The 20,275-nt window shown below is 54.2% G+C and overlaps 1 protein-coding gene across 1 annotated transcript in view; it reads left to right on the plus strand.

Annotated features, from left to right (window-relative positions):
* The window catches only part of LOC144954960 (uncharacterized), a gene marked incomplete at its 3' end in the record, with an annotated part of 49,688 nt that overhangs the window by 26,003 nt on the left and 3,410 nt on the right, over positions 1-20,275 (plus strand). The window contains exons 8-10 of the mRNA XM_078885328.1: positions 1,610-1,719; positions 11,374-11,476; positions 18,218-18,360. Coding sequence (XP_078741454.1) covers positions 1,610-1,719; positions 11,374-11,476; positions 18,218-18,360 — 356 coding nt within the window. The remainder of the gene's footprint in view (positions 1-1,609; positions 1,720-11,373; positions 11,477-18,217; positions 18,361-20,275) is intronic.

Genomic DNA, 20,275 nt, shown 5'->3' on the forward strand with positions numbered 1-20,275 from the left:
ACTGGGAGTCACTGGGAGACACTGGGAGACACTGGGAGTCACTGGGAGACACTGGGAGACACTGGGAGACACTGGGAGACACTAGGAGACACTGGGAGACACTGGGAGTCACTGGGAGACACTGGGAGACACTGGGAGTCACTGGGAGACACTGGGAGACACTGGGAGACACTGGGAGTCGCTGGGAGACACTGAGAGACACTGGGAGACACTGGGAGACACTGGGAGACACTGAGAGACACTGGGAGACACTGGGAGACACTGGGAGACACTCGGAGACGCTGGGAGACACTGATAGACACTGGGAGACACTGGGAGTCGCTGGGAGACGCTGGGAGACGCTGGGAGACACTGGGAGACACTGGGAGACGCTGGGAGACGCTGGGAGACACTGGGAGACGCTGGGAGACGCTGGGAGACACTGGGAGACACTGGGAGACGCTGGGAGACACTGGGAGACACTGGGAGACAATGGGAGACGCTGGGAGACACTGGGAGCCACTGGGAGACGCTGGGAGACGCTGGGAGACACTGGGAGACACTGAGAGACACTGGGAGACGCTGGGAGACACTGGGAGACACTGGGAGACACTGAGAGACACTGGGAGACACTGGGAGACGCTGGGAGTCGCTGGGAGACACTGGGAGACACTGGGAGACACTGAGAGACACTGGGAGACACTGAGAGACACTGGGAGACGCAGTGAGACACTGAGAGACACTGGGAGACACTGGGAGACACTGGGAGACACTGGGAGACACTGAGAGACACTGGGAGACACTGGGAGACACTGGGAGACGCTGGGAGACACTGAGAGACGCTGGGAGACACTGAGAGACACTGGGAGACACTGGGAGACACTGGGAGACACTGGGAGACACTGAGAGACACTGGGAGACACTAGGAGACACTGGGAGACGCTGGGAGACGCAGGGAGACACTGAGAGACACTGGGAGACACTGGGAGATACTGGGAGACACTGGGACAGGCTGAGACACTGGGAGACACTTGGAGACACTGGGAGACACTGGGAGACACTGGGACAGGCTGAGACACTGGGAGACACTGGGAGACACTGGGAGACACTGGGAGACACTGGGAGACGCTGGGAGACGCTGGGAGACACTGGGAGTCACTGGGAGTCACTGGGAGACACTGGGAGACACTGGGAGACACTGGGACAGGCTGAGACACTGGGAGACGCTGGGAGACACTGGGAGACACTGGGAGACACTGGGAGACGCGATGACTGTGTGTGTGTGTCGTGTGTGTGTGTGTGTCATGTGTGTGTGTGTGTGTGTCGTGTGTGTGTGTGTCGTGTGTGTGTGTGTGTCGTGTGTGTGTGTGTCATGTGTGTGTGTGTGTGTCGTGCGTGTGTGGCGTGTGTGTGTCGTGGCGTGTGTGTACGTGTATCGTGTGTGTGTGTTGTTGTTGTGGTGTGCGTCATGTGTGTGTGTGTGTCGTGTGTGTGTGTAATGTGTGTGTGTCGTGTGTGTGTGTAGTGTGTGTGTAATGTGTGTGTCGTGTGTGTCGTGTGTGTGTCACGTGTGTGTGTTGTTGTTGTGGTGTGCGTCATGTATGTGTCATGTGTCATGTGTGTGTCACAGGCTCGCTGGTGGTCAACTACCCGTACGACGACTCCCCGCTGGGCCGTCCTCGCTACACGGCCAGCCCAGACGACGCCACCTTCCGTCAGCTGGCGCTTGCCTACGCTCATGTGGGGAGGCGCCCTCACCAGCTCACTCAGTCACTCACTCACTCAGTCACTCACTCAGTCACTCAGTCAGTCACTCACTAGCTCACTCAGTCACCCACTCACTCACTCACTCACTCAGTCACTCACTCACTCACTCAGTCACTCACTCAGTCACTCACTCACTAGCTCACTCAGTCACTCACTCACTACCTCACTCAGTCACTCACTCACTCACTAGCTCACTCACTCACTCAGTCACTCACTCACTCACTCAGTCACTCACTCAGTCACTCACTCACTAGCTCACTCAGTCACTCACTCACTCACTCAGTCAGTCAGTCACTCACTCAGTCAGTCAGTCACTCAGTCACTCACTCAGTCACTAGCTCACTCAGTCACTCACTTAGTCACTCACTAGCTCACTCAGTCACTCACTCAGTCACTCACTCACTCAGTCACTCACTCACTCAGTCACTCACTTAGTCACTCACTCAGTCACTCACTCAGTCACTCACTCAGTCACTCACTCACTCACTTACTCACTAGCTCACTCAGTCACTCACTCACTCACTCAGTCACTCACTCACTCACTCACTCACTCAGTCAGTCAGTCACTCACTCAGTCAGTCAGTCACTCAGTCAGTCAGTCACTCAGTCACTCACTCAGTCACTAGCTCACTCAGTCACTCACTTAGTCACTCACTAGCTCACTCAGTCACTCACTCAGTCACTCAGTCACTCACTCAGTCACTCACTCAGTCAGTCAGTCACTCACTCACTCAGTCACTCAGTCACTCACTCACTCACTCAGTCACTCACTCACTCACTTACTCACTCACTCAGTCAGTCACTCACTCACTCAGTCAGTCACTCAGTCACTCACTAGCTCACTCAGTCACTCACTCAGTCACTCACTCACTACCTCACTCAGTCACTCAGTCAGTCACTCACTCACTAGCTCACTCAGTCACTCACTCAGTCACTAGCTACTCACTCAGTCACTCAGTCACTCACTCACTCAGTCACTCAGTCACTCACTCAGTCACTCAGTCACTCACTCACTCACTTACTTACTCACTCACTCACTCAGTCAGTCAGTCACTCACTCACTCACTCACTCAGTCACTCACTCACTCACCCACTTACTTACTCACTCACTCAGTCAGTCAGTCACTCACTCACTCACTCACTTACTTTCTCACTCACTCACTCAGTCACTCACTCACTCACTCACTTACTTACTCACTCAGTCACTCAGTCACTCAGTCACTCACTCAGTCACTCACTCACTCACTTACTTACTCACTCACTCACTCAGTCAGTCAGTCAGTCAGTCAGTCAGTCAGTCACTCAGTCACTCACTAGCTACTCAGTCACTCAGTCACTCACTAGCTCACTCATCCAGTCACTCACCAGCACCCTCACCAGCTACTCACTCACTCAGTCACTCACTCACTCACTCAGTCACCCACTCAGTCACTCACTCACTCAGTCACTCAGTCAGTCAGTCACTCAGTCACTCACTCAGTCACTCACTCACTTACTTACTCACTCACTCAGTCACTCACTCACTCACTAGCTACTCAGTCACTCAGTCACTCACTAGCTCACTCATCCAGTCACTCACCAGCACCCTCACCAGCTACTCACTCACTCAGTCACTCACTCACTCACTTACTAGCTCACTCAGTCAGTCACTCAGTCACCCACTCAGTCACTCACTCACTCACTCACTCAGTCACTCAGTCAGTCACTCACTAGCTCACTCACTCAGTCACTCACTCAGTCACCCACTCAGTCACTCACTCACTCACTCAGTCACTCAGTCAGTCACTCACTAGCTCACTCACTCACTCAGTCACTCACTCAGTCACCCACTCAGTCACTCACTCACTCACTCAGTCACTCAGTCAGTCACTCACTAGCTCACTCACTCACTCAGTCACTCACTCAGTCACTCACTCAGTCACTCACTCACTCACTCACTCACTCAGTCACTCAGTCACTCACTCACTCACTTACTTACTCACTCACTCACTCAGTCACTCACTCACTCACTCACTTACTAGCTCACTCACTCAGTCAGTCAGTCAGTCACTCAGTCACCCACTCAGTCACTCACTCACTCACTCAGTCACTCAGTCACTCACTCACTTACTTACTCACTCACTCAGTCACTCACTCACTCACTAGCTACTCAGTCACTCAGTCACTCACTAGCTCACTCATCCAGTCACTCACCAGCACCCTCACCAGCTACTCACTCACTCAGTCACTCACTCACTCACTTACTAGCTCACTCAGTCAGTCACTCAGTCACCCACTCAGTCACTCACTCACTCACTCACTCAGTCACTCAGTCAGTCACTCACTAGCTCACTCACTCAGTCACTCACTCAGTCACCCACTCAGTCACTCACTCACTCACTCAGTCACTCAGTCAGTCACTCACTAGCTCACTCACTCACTCAGTCACTCACTCAGTCACCCACTCAGTCACTCACTCACTCACTCAGTCACTCAGTCAGTCACTCACTAGCTCACTCACTCACTCAGTCACTCACTCAGTCACTCACTCAGTCACTCACTCACTCACTCACTCAGTCACTCAGTCACTCACTCACTCACTTACTTACTCACTCACTCACTCAGTCACTCACTCACTCACTCACTTACTAGCTCACTCACTCAGTCAGTCAGTCAGTCACTCAGTCACCCACTCAGTCACTCACTCACTCACTCAGTCACTCAGTCAGTCACTCACTAGCTCACTCACTCACTCAGTCACTCACTCAGTCACTCACTACTCACTCACTCACTCAGTCACTCACTCAGTCAGTCACTCACTAGCTCACTCACTCAGTCACTCACTCAGTCACTCACTACTCACTCACTCACTCAGTCACTCACTCAGTCAGTCACTCACTAGCTCACTCACTCACTCAGTCACCCACTCAGTCACTCACTCAGTCACTCAGTCACTCACTCACTCACTTACTTACTCACTTACTCACTCAGTCACTCACTCACTCACTTACTAGCTCACTCACTCAGTCACTCACTCAGTCACTCACTCACTAGCTCACTCATCCAGTCACTCACCAGCACCCTCACCAGCTACTCACTCACTCAGTCACTCACTCACTCACTAGCTCACTCAGTCACTCAGTCACTCACTAGCTACTCAGTCACTCACTAGCTCACTCATCCAGTCACTCACCAGCACCCTCACCAGCTACTCACTCACTCAGTCACTCACTCACTCACTCACTTACTAGCTCACTCACTCAGTCAGTCACTCAGTCACCCACTCAGTCACTCACTCACTCACTCAGTCACTCACTCACTCACTCACTTACTAGCTCACTCACTCAGTCAGTCACTCAGTCACCCACTCAGTCACTCACTCACTCACTCACTCACTCAGTCACTCAGTCAGTCACTCACTAGTTCACTCACTCACTCAGTCACTCACTCAGTCACCCACTCAGATACTCACTCAGTCACTCAGTCACTCACTCACTCACTTACTTACTCACTCACTCACTCAGTCACTCACTCACTCACTCACTTACTAGCTCACTCACTCAGTCACCCACTCAGTCACTCACTCAGTCACTCAGTCACTCACTCACTCACTTACTTACTCACTCACTCACTCAGTCACTCACTCACTCACTCACTTACTAGCTCACTCACTCAGTCAGTCACTCAGTCACCCACTCAGTCACTCACTCACTCACTCAGTCACTCAGTCAGTCACTCACTAGCTCACTCACTCACTCAGTCACTCACTCAGTCACTCACTACTCACTCACTCACTCAGTCACTCACTCAGTCAGTCACTCACTAGCTCACCCACTCAGTCACTCACTCACTCACTCAGTCACTCAGTCAGTCACTCACTCACTCACTACTCACTCACTTACTCACTCGCTCACTCACTCAAACACACTCACACTCGCTCACTCACACACTCACTCACTCACTACTCATACACTCACTCACTCACTAACTCACTGTAGTGTTGGTGGTGTAGTGGTGGTGTAGTGGTGGTGGTGGTGTAGTGGTGGTGGTGTAGTGGTGGTGTAGTGGTGGTGTAGTGGTGGTGGTGTAGTGGTGGTGTAGTGGTGGTGGTGGTGTAGTGTTGGTGGTGTAGTGGTGGTGGTGTAGTGGTGGTGTAGTGGTGGTGGTGGTGTAGTGGTGGTGGTGTAGTGGTGGTGTAGTGGTGGTGTAGTGGTGGTGGTGTAGTGGTGGTGTAGTGGTGGTGTAGTGGTGGTGGTGTAGTGGTGTAGTGGTATTGGTGTGGTAGTGGTGTAGTGGTGGTGTAGTGGTGGTGATGGTGTAGTGGTAGTGGTGGTGTAGTGGTGGTGGTGTAGTGGTGGTGTAGTGGTGGTGGTGTGGTTGTGGTGTAGTGGTGTAGTGGTATTGGTGTGGTAGTGGTGTAGTGGTGGTGGTGTGGTGGTGTAGTGGTGGTGTTGGTGTAGTGGTGCTGATGGTGATGATGTAGTGGTGGTGGTGTAGTGGTGATGATGTAGCGGTGGTAGTGTAGTGGTAGTCTAGTGGTGGTGGTGGTGTAGTGGTAGTGTGGTGGTGTAGTGGTGGTGGTGGTGTAGTGGTGGTGGTGGTGTAGTGGTGGTGGTGGTGTAGTGGTGGTGGTGGTGTAGTGGTAGTGTGGTGGTGTAGTGGTAGTGTAGTGGTGGTGGTGGTGTAGTGGTGGTGGTGGTGTAGTGGTGATGATGTAGTGGTGGTGTAGTGGTGGTGGTGGTGTAGTGGTGGTGGTGTAGTGGTGGTGGTGTAGTGGTGGTGTAGTGGTGGTGATGGTGTAGTGGTAGTGGTGGTGTTGTAGCGGTGGTAGTGTAGTGGTGGTGTAGTGGTGGTGTAGTGGTTGTTTAGTGGTGGTGGTGGTGTAGTGGTAGTGGTGGTGTAGTGGTGGTGTAGTGGTGGTGGTGTAGTGGTAATGGTGTAGTGGTGGTGGTGGTGTAGTGGTGGTGGTGGTGTAGTGGTGGTGTAGTGGTGGTGGTGGTGTAGTGGTGGTGTAGTGGTGGTGTAGTGGTGGTGGTGTAGTGGTGGTGGTGGTGTAGTGGTGGTGGTGGTGTAGTGGTGGTGGTGTAGTGGTGGTGTAGTGGTGGTGGTGTAGTGGTGGTGGTGTAGTGGTGGTGGTGGTGTAGTGGTGGTGTAGTGGTGGTGTAGTGGTGGTGGTGGTGTAGTGGTGGTGTAGTGGTGGTGGTGGTGTAGTGGTGGTGGTGTAGTGGTGGTGGTGTAGTGGTGGTGGTGGTGTAGTGGTGGTGGTGTAGTGGTGGTGGTGTAGTGGTGGTGATGGTGTAGTGGTGGTGGTGGTGTAGTGGTGGTGGTGTAGTGGTGGTGGTGTAGTAGTGGTGGTGGTGTAGTGGTGGTGGTGGTGTAGTGGTGGTGGTGGTGTAGTGGTGGTGGTGGTGTAGTGGTGGTGGTGTAGTGGTGGTGGTGTAGTGGTGGTGGTGTAGTGGTGGTGGTGTAGTGGTGGTGGTGTAGTGGTGGTGGTGGTGTAGTGGTGGTGTAGTGGTGGTGTAGTGGTGGTGGTGGTGTAGTGGTGGTGTAGTGGTGGTGGTGGTGTAGTGGTGGTGGTGTAGTGGTGGTGGTGTAGTGGTGGTGGTGGTGTAGTGGTGGTGGTGTAGTGGTGGTGGTGTAGTGGTGGTGATGGTGTAGTGGTGGTGGTGGTGTAGTGGTGGTGGTGTAGTGGTGGTGGTGTAGTGGTAGTGGTGGTGGTGTAGTGGTGGTGTAGTGGTGGTGTAGTGGTGGTAGTGTAGTGGTGGTAGTGTAGTGGTGGTCTAGTGGTGGTGGTGGTGTAGTGGTGGTGGTGGTGTAGTGGTGGTGGTGGTGTAGTGGTGGTGGTGTAGTGGTGGTGGTGTAGTGGTGATGATGTAGTGGTGGTAGTGTAGTGGTGGTCTAGTGGTGGTGGTGGTGTAGTGGTGGTGGTGGTGTAGTGAACATGGCTAGCACTGGGGAGACAAAGGCGGCCGGGCGTGGTGGTGCTGGCCTCCCACCCCCTCGTGTGCCACTGTGCCGGCCTTCACAGGTGCTCACTTACAGCACTTGCCCCTACAGCCTGTCACAGGCTACACGGGGGACCTTTGTTTGTGTGTCTGTGTGTGAGTCTACAGCACTTGCCCCTACAGTCTGTCACAGGCTACACGGGGGACCTTTGTCTGTGTGTCTGTGTGTGTGTGAGTCTACAGCACTTGCCCCTACAGTCTGTCACAGGCTACACGGGGGACCTTTGTCTGTGTGTGTGTGTGAGTCTACAGCACTTGCCCCTACAGCCTGTCACAGGCTACACGGGGGACCTTTGTCTGTGTGTCTGTGTGTGTGTGTATGAGTCTACTGCACTTGCCCCTACAGCCTGTCACAGGCTACACGGGGGACCTTTGTCTGTGTGTGTGTGTGTGTGAGTCTACAGCACTTGCCCCTACAGCCTGACACAGGCTACACGGGGGACCTTTGTCTGTGTGTCTGTGTGTGTGTGAGTCTACAGCACTTGCCCCTACAGCCTGTCACAGGCTACACGGGGGACCTTTGTCTGTGTGTGTGTGTGTGAGTCTACAGCACTTGCCCCTACAGCCTGTCACAGGCTACACGGGGGACCTTTGTCTGTGTGTGTGTGTGAGTCTACAGCACTTGCCCCTACAGCCTGTCACAGGCTACACGGGGGACCTTTGTTTGTGTGTCTGTGTGTGAGTCTACAGCACTTGCCCCTACAGTCTGTCACAGGCTACACGGGGGACCTTTGTCTGTGTGTGTGAGTCTACAGCACTTGCCCCTACAGCCTGTCACAGGCTACACGGGGGACCTTTGTCTGTGTGTCTGTGTGTGTGAGTCTACAGAACTTGCCCGTGCAGCCTGTCACAGGCTACACGGGGGACCTTTGTCTGTGTGTCTGTGTGTGTGTGTGAGTCTACAGCACTTGCCCCTACAGTCTGTCACAGGCTACACGGGGGACCTTTGTCTGTGTGTGTGTGTGTGAGTCTACAGCACTTGCCCCTACAGTCTGTCACAGGCTACACGGGGGACCTTTGTCTGTGTGTGTGTGTGAGTCTACAGCACTTGCCCCTACAGTCTGTCACAGGCTACACGGGGGACCTTTGTCTGTGTGTCTGTGTGTGTGTGAGTCTACAGCACTTGCCCCTACAGTCTGTCACAGGCTACACGGGGGACCTTTGTCTGTGTGTCTGTGTGTGTGAGTCTACAGCACTTGCCCCTGCAGCCTGTCACAGGCTACACGGGGGACCTTTGTCTGTGTGTGTGTGTGTGTGAGTCTACAGCACTTGCCCCTACAGCCTGTCACAGGCTACACGGGGGACCTTTGTCTGTGTGTGTGTGTGTGAGTCAACAGCACTTGCCCCTACAGCCTGTCACAGGCTACACGGGGGACCTTTGTCTGTGTGTCTGTGTGTGTGAGTCTACAGCACTTGCCCCTGCAGCCTGTCACAGGCTACACGGGGGACCTTTGTCTGTGTGTCTGTGTGTGTGTGTGAGTCTACAGCACTTGCCCCTACAGTCTGTCACAGGCTACACGGGGGACCTTTGTCTGTGTGTGTGTGTGTGAGTCTACTGCACTTGCCCCTACAGCCTGTCACAGGCTACACGGGGGACCTTTGTCTGTGTGTGTGTGTGAGTCTACAGCACTTGCCCCTACAGTCTGTCACAGGCTACACGGGGGACCTTTGTCTGTGTGTGTGTGTGTGAGTCTACAGCACTTGCCCCTACAGCCTGTCACAGGCTACACGGGGGACCTTTGTCTGTGTGTGTGTGTGTGTGTGAGTCTACAGCACTTGCCCCTACAGCCTGTCACAGGCTACACGGGGGACCTTTGTCTGTGTGTCTGTGTGTGTGTGAGTCTACAGCACTTGCCCCTACAGCCTGTCACAGGCTACACGAGGGACCTTTGTCTGTGTGTGTGAGTCTACAGCACTTGCCCCTACAGTCTGTCACAGGCTACACGGGGGACCTTTGTCTGTGTGTCTGTGTGTGTGAGTCTACAGCACTTGCCCCTACAGTCTGTCACAGGCTACACGGGGGACCTTTGTCTGTGTGTCTGTGTGTGTGAGTCTACAGCACTTGCCCCTACAGTCTGTCACAGGCTACACGGGGGACCTTTGTCTGTGTGTCTGTGTGTGTGTGTGAGTCTACAGCACTTGCCCCTACAGCCTGTCACAGGCTACACGGGGGACCTTTGTCTGTGTGTGTGTGTGTGAGTCTACAGCACTTGCCCCTACAGCCTGTCACAGGCTACACGGGGGACCTTTGTCTGTGTGTCTGTGTGTGTGTGAGTCTACAGCACTTGCCCCTACAGCCTGTCACAGGCTACACGGGGGACCTTTGTCTGTGTGTGTGTGTGTGAGTCAACAGCACTTGCCCCTACAGCCTGTCACAGGCTACACGGGGGACCTTTGTCTGTGTGTCTGTGTGTGTGAGTCTACAGCACTTGCCCCTGCAGCCTGTCACAGGCTACACGGGGGACCTTTGTCTGTGTGTCTGTGTGTGTGTGAGTCTACAGCACTTGCCCCTGCAGCCTGTCACAGGCTACACGGGGGACCTTTGTCTGTGTGTCTGTGTGTGTGTGTGAGTCTACAGCACTTGCCCCTACAGTCTGTCACAGGCTACACGGGGGACCTTTGTCTGTGTGTCTGTGTGTGTGTGAGTCTACAGCACTTGCCCCTGCAGCCTGTCACAGGCTACACGGGGGACCTTTGTCTGTGTGTCTGTGTGTGTGTGTGAGTCTACAGCACTTGCCCCTACAGTCTGTCACAGGCTACACGGGGGACCTTTGTCTGTGTGTGTGTGAGTCTACTGCACTTGCCCCTACAGCCTGCCACAGGCTACACGAGGGACCTTTGTCTGTGTGTGTGTGTGTGAGTCTACAGCACTTGCCCCTACAGCCTGTCACAGGCTACACGAGGGACCTTTGTCTGTGTGTGTGTGTGTGAGTCTACAGCACTTGCCCCTACAGTCTGTCACAGGCTACACGGGGGACCTTTGTCTGTGTGTCTGTGTGTGTGTGAGTCTACAGCACTTGCCCCTACAGCCTGTCACAGGCTACACGGGGGACCTTTGTCTGTGTGTGTGTGTGTGTGTGAGTCTACAGCACTTGCCCCTACAGCCTGTCACAGGCTACACGGGGGACCTTTGTCTGTGTGTGTGTGTGTGAGTCTACAGCACTTGCCCCTACAGCCTGTCACAGGCTACACGGGGGACCTTTGTCTGTGTGTCTGTGTGTGAGTCTACAGCACTTGCCCCTGCAGCCTGTCACAGGCTACACGGGGGACCTTTGTCTGTGTGTCTGTGTGTGTGTGTGAGTCTACAGCACTTGCCCCTACAGTCTGTCACAGGCTACACGGGGGACCTTTGTGTGTGTGTGAGTCTACTGCACTTGCCCCTGCAGCCTGTCACAGGCTACACGGGGGACCTTTGTCTGTGTGTGTGTGTGTGAGTCTACAGCACTTGCCCCTACAGTCTGTCACAGGCTACACGGGGGACCTTTGTCTGTGTGTCTGTGTGTGTGTGTGAGTCTACAGCACTTGCCCCTGCAGCCTGTCACAGGCTACACGGGGGACCTTTGTCTGTGTGTCTGTGTGTGAGTCTACTGCACTTGCCCCTACAGCCTGTCACAGGCTACACGGGGGACCTTTGTCTTTGCAGAAGAATCCCGACATGGGCTCTGAGAATCCGTGCGCCGCTCTGGGCTACGGGGATTCCTTCCGGAACGGCATCACCAATGGTGCAGCGTGGTACAGTGTGACGGGTGAGTGTGTGGTGAGTGTGGTGTGTGTGGTGAGTGTGTGGTGAGTGTGGTGTGGGTGTGTGGTGAGTGTGTGGTGAGTGTGGTGTGGGTGTGTGTGTCTGTGTGGTTGAGTGTGGTGAGTGTGGTGTGAGTGTGGTGTGTGTGGTGTGTGTGTGGTGAGTGTGGTGTGGGTGGGTGTGTGAGTGTCTGTGTGGTGAGTGTGTGGTGAGTGTGTGTGTGGTGAGTGTGTGGTGAGTGAGTGTGTGGTGTGTGTGGTGAGTGTGTGGTGAGTGTGTGGTGAGTGTGTGGTGAGTGTGTGGTGAGTGTGTGTGTGGTTAGTGCCGCTCTGGGCTACGGGGATTCCTTCCGGAACGGCATCACCAATGGTGCAGCGTGGTACAGTGTGACGGGTGAGTGTGTGGTGAGTGTGTGGTGAGTGGGTGGGTGAGTGGGTGGGTGAGTGGGTGGGTGAGTGGGTGGTGAGTGGGTGGGTGAGTGTGTGTGGTGAGTGAGTGTGTGGTGAGTGAGTGTGTGGTGAGTGTGTGGTGAGTGTGTGGTGAGTGAGTGTGTGGTGAGTGTGTGGTGAGTGAGTGTGTGGTGAGTGTGTGGTGAGTGTGTGGTGAGTGTGTGTGGTGAGTGTGTGTGTGGTGAGTGTGTGGTGAGTGTGGTGTGTGTGGTGAGTGTGTGGTGAGTGTGTGTGTGGTGAGTGTGTGGTGAGTGAGTGTGTGGTGAGTGTGGTGTGTGTGGTGAGTGTGTGTGGTGAGTGTGTGTGGTGAGTGTGTGGTGAGTGTGTGTGGTGAGTGTGTGTGTGGTGAGTGAGTGTGTGGTGAGTGTGGTGTGGGTGTGTGTGTATGTCTGTGTGGTTGAGTGTGGTGAGTGTGGTGTGAGTGTGGTGTGTGTGGTGAGTGTGTGTGTGGTGAGTGTGTGGTGAGTGTGTGTGGTGAGTGTGTGTGTGGTTAGTGCTGCTTTGGGCTACGGGGATTTATTCCGGAACGGCATCACCAACAGTGCAGCGTGGTACAGTGTGACGGGTGAGTGTGTGGTGAGTGTGGTGTGGGTGTGTGGTGAGTGTGGTGTGGGTGTGTGTGGTGAGTGTGTGGTGAGTGAGTGTGTGGTGAGTGAGTGTGTGGTGAGTGTGTGACGGGTGAGTGTGTGGGGAGTGTGTGGTGAGTGTGTGGTGAGTGTGTGTGTGTGGTGAGTGTGGTGTGGGTGGGTGTGTGTGTCTGTGTGGTTGAGTGTGGTGTGAGTGTGGTGTGTGTGGTGAGTGTGTGTGTGGTGAGTGTGTGGTGAGTGTGTGTGGTGAGTGTGTGGTGAGTGTGGTGTGTGTGTGTCTGTGTGGTGTGTGTGTGGTGAGTGTGTGGTGAGTGTGGTGTGTGTGGTGTGTGTGTGGTGAGTGTGGTGTGGTGAGTGTGGTGTGTGGTGAGTGTGTGGTGAGTGTGTGGTGAGTGTGTGGTGAGTGTGTGTGTGGTGAGTGTGTGTGTGGTGAGTGTGTGGTGAGTGTGTGGTGAGTGTGTGTGTGGTGAGTGTGTGGTGAGTGTGTGTGTGGTGAGTGTGTGGTGAGTGTGGTGTGTGTGGTGTGTGTGTGGTGAGTGTGGTGTGGTGAGTGTGGTGTGTGGTGAGTGTGTGGTGAGTGTGTGTGGTGAGTGTGTGGTGAGTGTGTGGTGAGTGTGTGGTGAGTGTGTGTGTGGTGAGTGTGTGGTGAGTGTGTGTGGTGAGTGTGTGGTGAGTGAGTGTGTGGTGAGTGTGTGGTGAGTGTGTGGTGAGTGAGTGTGTGGTGAGTGAGTGTGTGGTGAGTGTGTGTGTGGTGTGTGTGGTGTGTGTGGTGTGTGGTGAGTGTGTGGTGAGTGTGTGGTGATTGTGTGGTGAGTGAGTGTGTGGTGAGTGAGTGAGTGAGTGGTGAGTGTGTGGTGAGTGTGTGGTGAGTGTGTGGTGAGTGTGTGGTGAGTGTGTGGTGAGTGTGTGGTGAGTGTGGGTAGTGAGTGTGTGGTGAGTGTGTGGTGAGTGTGTGGTGAGTGAGTGTGTGGTGAGTGTGTGGTGAGTGTGTGGTGTGTGTGGTGTGTGTATGGTGAGTGTGTGGTGAGTGTGTGTGGTGAGTGTGTGGTGAGTGTGTGTGGTGAGTGTGTGGTGAGTGAGTGTGTGGTGAGTGTGTGACGGGTGAGTGTGTGGTGAGTGTGTGGTGAGTGTGTGGGGAGTGTGTGACGGGTGTGTGGTGAGTGTGTGGTGAGTGTGTGGTGAGTGAGTGTGTGGTGAGTGTGTGACGGGTGAGTGTGTGGTGAGTGTGTGGTGAGTGAGTGTGTGGTGAGTGTGTGGTGAGTGAGTGTGTGGTGAGTGTGTGGTGAGTGTGTGGGGAGTGTGTGACGGGTGTGTGGTGAGTGTGTGGTGAGTGTGTGTGGTGAGTGTGTGGTGGGTGTGTGTGTGGTGTGTGTGGTGTGTGTGTGGTGAGTGTGTGGTGAGTGTGTGTGGTGAGTGTGTGGTGAGTGTGTGGTGAGTGTGTGGTGTGGTGAGTGTGGTGAGAGTGTGGTGTGTGTGTGGTGTGGTGAGTGTGGTGAGTGTGTGTGTGTGTGGTGTGTGTGTGGTGAGTGTGGTGTGTGTGTGTGTGTGTGGTGTGTGTGTGGTGAGTGTGGTGTGTGTGTGTGTGTGGTGTGTGTGTGTCTGTGTGGTGTGTGTGGTGTGTGGTGTCTGTGTGGTGTGTGTGGTGTGTGTGGTATCTGTGTGTGTGGTGTGTGTGTGTCTGTGTGGTGTGTGTGGTGAGTGTGGTGTGTGGTGTCTGTGTGGTGTGTGTGGTATCTGTGTGTGTGGTGTGTGTGGTGAGTGTGGTGTGTGTGTGGTGTGTGGTGAGTGTGTGTGGTGAGTGTGGTGAGTGTGTGACGGGTGTGTGGTGAGTGTGTGGTGAGTGTGTGTGGTGAGTGTGTGGTGGGTGTGTGGTGAGTGTGTGGTGTGGTGAGTGTGGTGAGTGTGGTGTGAGTGTGGTGTGTGTGTGGTGTGGTGAGTGTGGTGAGTGTGTGTGTGGTGTGTGTGTGGTGAGTGTGGTGTGTGTGTGTGTGTGGTGTGTGTGGTGAGTGTGGTGAGTGTGTGGTGAGTGTGTGGTGAGTGACACTCACCTTCCCACACAGATACACCACACTGGTGTCTGTGTGGTGAGTGAGTGGTGAGTGTGTGGTGAGTGTGTGGTGAGTGTGTGGTGAGTGTGTGGTGAGTGTGTGGTGAGTGTGTGGTGAGTGTGGTGTGTGTGTGGTGTGTGGTGAGTGAGTGTGTGGTGTGTGTGGTGAGTGTGGTGAGTGTGTGGTGAGTGTGTGGTGAGTGTGTGGTGTGTGTGTGGTGAGTGTGTGGTGAGTGTGGTGTGTGTGTGGTGTGTGGTGAGTGAGTGTGTGGTGTGTGTGGTGAGTGTGGTGAGTGTGTGGTGAGTGTGTGGTGAGTGTGTGGTGAGTGTGTGGTGAGTGTAGTGTGTGTGGTGTGGTATGGTGTGTGTGGTGTGTGTGGTGTGTGGTGTGGTATGGTGTGTGTGGTGTGTTTGAGTGTGTGGTGTGTGTAGGGTGTCTGTGTGTGGTGTGTCTGTGTGTCTGTGTATGTCTGAGTGTATCTGTGTGTCTGCGTGTGTGTGTGTGTCTGTGTGTGTGACTGTGTGTACACTGTGTGTGTGTGTCTGTGTGTATCTGTGTGTCTGCGTGTGTGTCTGTGTGTGTGTGTGTGTGTCTGTGTGTGTGACTGTGTGTACACTGTGTGTGTGTGTCTGTGTGTATCTGTGTGTCTGCGTGTGTGTCTGTGTGTGTGTGTGTGTCTGTGTGTGGGTGTCTTTGACTGTATGTCTCTGTGTGTGTGTGTGTCTGTGTGTGTGTGTCTGCGTGTGTATCTGTGTCTGTCTGTGTGTGTGTGTCTGTCTGTGTGTGTCTGTGTGTGTGTCTGTGTGACTGTGTGTGTGTGTCTGTGCGACTGTGTGTCTGTGTGTGTGTGTCTGCGTGTGTATCTGTGTCTGTCTGTGTGTGTGTGTCTGTCTGTGTGTGTCTGTGTGTGTGTCTGTGTGACTGTGTGTGTGTGTCTGTGCGACTGTGTGTCTGTGTGTGTGTGTCTGCGTGTGTATCTGTGTCTGTCTGTGTGTGTGTGTCTGTCTGTGTGTGTCTGTGTGACTGTGTGTGTGTGTCTGTGCGACTGTGTGTCTGTGTGTGTGGTGTATGTTTCTGTGTGTGTGTGTGTGTCTGTGTATGTCTGCGTGTGTATCTGTGTGTATCTCTGTGTACATGTGTCTGTCTGTGTGTGTCTGTGTGTGTGTGTGTGTATCTGTGTGTGTGTGTGTCACTGTGTCTGTGTGTATCTGTGTGTCACTGTGTCTGTGTGTATCTGTGTGTCTGTGTGTCTGTATCTGTGTATCTGTGTGTGTGTGTATCTGTGTGTCTCTGTGTCTATGTGTCTGTGTGCGTGTGTGTGTATCTGTGTGTCTGTGTGTGTGTCTGTATCTGTGTGTATATCTGTGTGTCACTGTGTCTGTGTGTATCTATGTGTCTGTGTGCGTGTGTGTGTATCTGTGTGTCTGTGTGTCTGTATCTGTGTATCTGTGTGTGTGTGTCTCTGTGTGTCACTGTGTGTGTGTGTATCTATGTGTCTGTGTGCGTGTGTGTGTATCTATGTGTCTGTGTGCGTGTGTGTGTATCTATGTGTCTGTGTGCGTGTGTGTGTATCTGTGTGTCTGTGTGTGTGTCTGTATCTGTGTGTGTGTGTATCTGTGTGTCACTGTGTCTGTGTGTATCTATGTGTCTGTGTGCGTGTGTGTCTGTATCTGTGTGTCTGTGTGTGTGTCTGTATCTGTGTGTGTGTATCTGTGTGTCACTGTGTCTGTGTGTATCTATGTGTCTGTGTGCGTGTGTGTGTATCTGTGTGTCTGTGTGTCTGTATCTGTGTATCTGTGTGTGTGTGTGTATCTGTGTGTCACTGTGTCTGTGTGTATCTATGTGTCTGTGTGCGTGTGTGTGTATCTGTGTGTCTGTGTGTGTGTCTGTATCTGTGTCTGTGTGTATCTGTGTGTCACTGTGTCTGTGTGTATCTGTGTGTCTGTGTGCGTGTGTGTGTATCTGTGTGTCTGTGTGTCTGTATCTGTGTATCTGTGTGTGTGTGTTTCTGTGTGTGTGTGCGTGTGTGTGTGTGTCTGTGTATCTGTGTGTCTGTGTGTCACTGTGTCTGTGTGTGTCTGTGTGTGTCTGTGTGCGTGTGTGTATCTGTGTGTCTGTGTGTCTGTATCTGTGTATCTGTGTGTGTGTGTGTATCTGTGTGTCACTGTGTCTGTGTGTATCTATGTGTCTGTGTGCGTGTGTGTGTGTATCTGTGTATCTGTGTGTGTATCTGTGTATCTGTGTGTGTGTGTATCTGTGTGTCTGTGTGTCTGTATCTGTGTATCTGTGTGTGTGTGTGTCACTGTGTCTGTGTGTATCTGTGTGTCTGTGTGCGTGTGTGTGTATCTGCGTGTCTGTGTGTCTGTATCTGTGTATCTGTGTGTGTGTGTATCTGTGTGTCACTGTGTCTGTGTGTATCTATGTGTCTGTGTGCGTGTGTGTGTATCTGTGTGTCTGTGTGTCTGTATCTGTGTATCTGTGTGTGTGTGTATCTGTGTGTCACTGTGTCTGTGTGTATCTATGTGTCTGTGTGCGTGTGTGTGTATCTGTGTGTCTGTGTGTCTGTATCTGTGTATCTGTGTGTGTGTGTGTGTCTGTGTGTCACTGTGTCTGTGTGTATATATGTGTCTGTGTGCGTGTGTGTCTGTATCTGTGTATCTGTGTGTGTGTGTGTTTCTGTGTCTGTGTGTATCTGTGTGTCTGTATGCGTGTGTGTGTATCTGCGTGTCTGTGTGTCTGTATCTGTGTATCTGTGTGTGTGTGTATCTGTGTGTGTCTGTGCGTGTGTATCTGTGTGTGTCACTGTGTCTCTGCGTGTGTATCTGTGTGTCTGTGTGTGTATGTCTGCGTGTGTATCTGTGTGTGTCTGTGTGTGTGTATCTGTGTGTGTCACTGTGTCTCTGCCTGTGTATCTGTGTGTATCTGTGTGTGTCTGTGTGTGTGTATCTGTGTGTGTCACTGTGTCTCTGCGTGTGTATCTGTGTGTGTGTGTATCTGTGTGTCTGTGTGTCTGTATCTGTGTATCTGTGTGTGTGTGTATCTGTGTGTGTGTGTATCTGTGTATCTGTGTCTGTGTGTTTGACTGTGTGTCACTGTGTCTGTGTGTGTGTGTATCTGTGTGTGTCACTGTGTCTGTGTATGTCTGCGTGTGTCTGTGTGTGTATCTGTGTGTGTCACTGTGTCTCTGCGTGTGTATCTGTGTGTGTCTGTGTGTGTCTGCGTGTGTGTCTGTGTGTGTGTATCTGTGTGTGTCACTGTGTCTCTGCGTGTGTGTCTGTGTGTATCTGTGTGTCTGTGTGCGTGTGTCTGTATCTGTGTGTGTGACTGTGTGTACACTGTGTCTGCGTGTGTCTGTGTGTGTCTGTGTGTGTCTGCGTGTGTGTCTGTGTGTGTGTATCTGTGTGTGTCACTGTGTCTGTGTGTGTCTGTGTGTGTCTGTGTGTGTGTGTGTGTCTGTGTGTGTCACTGTGTCTGTGTGTGTGTGTGTGTGTGTCTGCGTGTGTCTGCGTGTACGTCACAGGAGGCATGCAGGACTGGGTCTACCTCCACACGAGCTGCATGGAGGTGACTGTGTGTCACTGTGTCTGTGTGTGTCTGCGTGTGTCTGCGTGTGTCTGCGTGTGTCTCTGTGTGTCTGCGTGTGTCTGCGTGTACGTCACAGGAGGCATGCAGGACTGGGTCTACCTCCACACGAGCTGCATGGAGGTGACTGTGGAGCTGAGCTGCGAGAAGTTCCCCCTCGCGTCCGAACTTTCTCGCTACTGGGACTCCAACAGAGACTCCATGCTGAGCTACATCGCACAGGTGAGCACCCACGTACCAGGTGAGGCCGGCTCCCACGCTGAGCTACATCGCACAGGTAGCAACCACGTACCTGGTGAGGCCGGCTCCCACGCTGAGCTACATCGCACAGGTGAGCAACCACGTACCTGGTGAGGCCGGGCTCCCTCGCTGAGCTACATCGCACAGGTGAGCAACCACGTACCTGGTGAGGCCGGCTCCCACGCTGAGCTACATCGCACAGGTGAGCACCCACGTACCAGGTGAGGCCGGGCTCCCTCGCTGAGCTACATCGCACAGGTGAGCACCCACGTACCAGGTGAGGCCGGGCTCCCTCGCTGAGCTACATCGCACAGGTAGCAACCACGTACCAGGTGAGGCTGGCTCCCACGCTGAGCTACATGGCACAGGTAGCACTACACTGCTGTGGCCGGCTCCCTCGCTGAGCTACATCGCACAGGTGAGCAACGTACCTGGTGTGGCCGGCTCCCTCGCTGAGCTACATCGCACAGGTAGCAACCACGTACCAGGTGAGGCCGGCTCCCACGCTGAGCTACATCGCACAGGTAGCAACCACGTACCTGGTGAGGCCGGGCTCCCACGCTGAGCTACATCGCACAGGTGAGCACCCACGTACCTGGTGAGGCCGGCTCCCACGCTGAGCTACATCGCACAGGTGAGCACCCACGTACCAGGTGAGGCCGGCTCCCACGCTGAGCTACATCGCACAGGTGAGCACGCACGTACCAGGTGAGGCCGGCTCCCACGCTGAGCTACATCGCACAGGTGAGCACCCACGTACCTGGTGAGGCCGGCTCCCTCGCTGAGCTACATCGCACAGGTAGCAACCACGTACCTGGTGAGGCCGGCTCCCACGCTGAGCTACATCGCACAGGTAGCACTACACTGCTGTGGCCGGCTCTCTCGCTGAGCTACATCGCACAGGTGAGCACCCACGTACCTGGTGAGGCCGGCTCCCTCGCTGAGCTACATCGCACAGGTAGCAACCACGTACCTGGTGAGGCCGGCTCCCACGCTGAGCTACATCGCACAGGTAGCAACCACGTACCTGGTGAGGCCGGCTCCCACGCTGAGCTACATCGCACAGGTGAGCAACCACGTACCTGGTGAGGCCGGCTCCCACGCTGAGCTACATCGCACAGGTGAGCAACCACGTACCTGGTGAGGCCGGCTCCCACGCTGAGCTACATCGCACAGGTAGCAACCACGTACCTGGTGAGGCCGGCTCCCTCGCTGAGCTACATCGCACAGGTGAGCAACCACGTACCTGGTGAGGCCGGCTCCCACGCTGAGCTACATCGCACAGGTGAGCAACCACGTACCTGGTGAGGCCGGCTCCCACGCTGAGCTACATCGCACAGGTAGCAACCACGTACCTGGTGAGGCCGGCTCCCTCGCTGAGCTACATCGCACAGGTGAGCACCCACGTACCTGGTGAGGCCGGCTCCCACGCTGAGCTACATCGCACAGGTGAGCAACCACGTACCTGGTGAGGCCGGCTCCCACGCTGAGCTACATCGCACAGGTGAGCACCCACGTACCTGGTGAGGCCGGCTCCCACGCTGAGCTACATCGCACAGGTGAGCAACCACGTACCTGGTGAGGCCGGCTCCCTCGCTGAGCCACATCGCACAGGTGAGCAACCACGTACCTGGTGAGGCCGGCTCCCACGCTGAGCTACATCGCACAGGTGAGCAACCACGTACCTGGTGAGGCCGGCTCCCACGCTGAGCTACATCGCACAGGTGAGCAACCACGTACCTGGTGAGGCCGGCTCCCACGCTGAGCTACATCGCACAGGTAGCAACCACGTACCTGGTGAGGCCGGCTCCCTCGCTGAGCTACATCGCACAGGTAGCAACCACGTACCTGGTGAGGCCGGCTCCCTCGCTGAGCTACATCGCACAGGTAGCAACCA

This window comes from Lampetra fluviatilis, unplaced genomic scaffold (genome assembly GCF_964198595.1).
Source record: "Lampetra fluviatilis unplaced genomic scaffold, kcLamFluv1.1 SCAFFOLD_673, whole genome shotgun sequence".
Taxonomy (NCBI): domain Eukaryota; kingdom Metazoa; phylum Chordata; class Hyperoartia; order Petromyzontiformes; family Petromyzontidae; genus Lampetra; species Lampetra fluviatilis.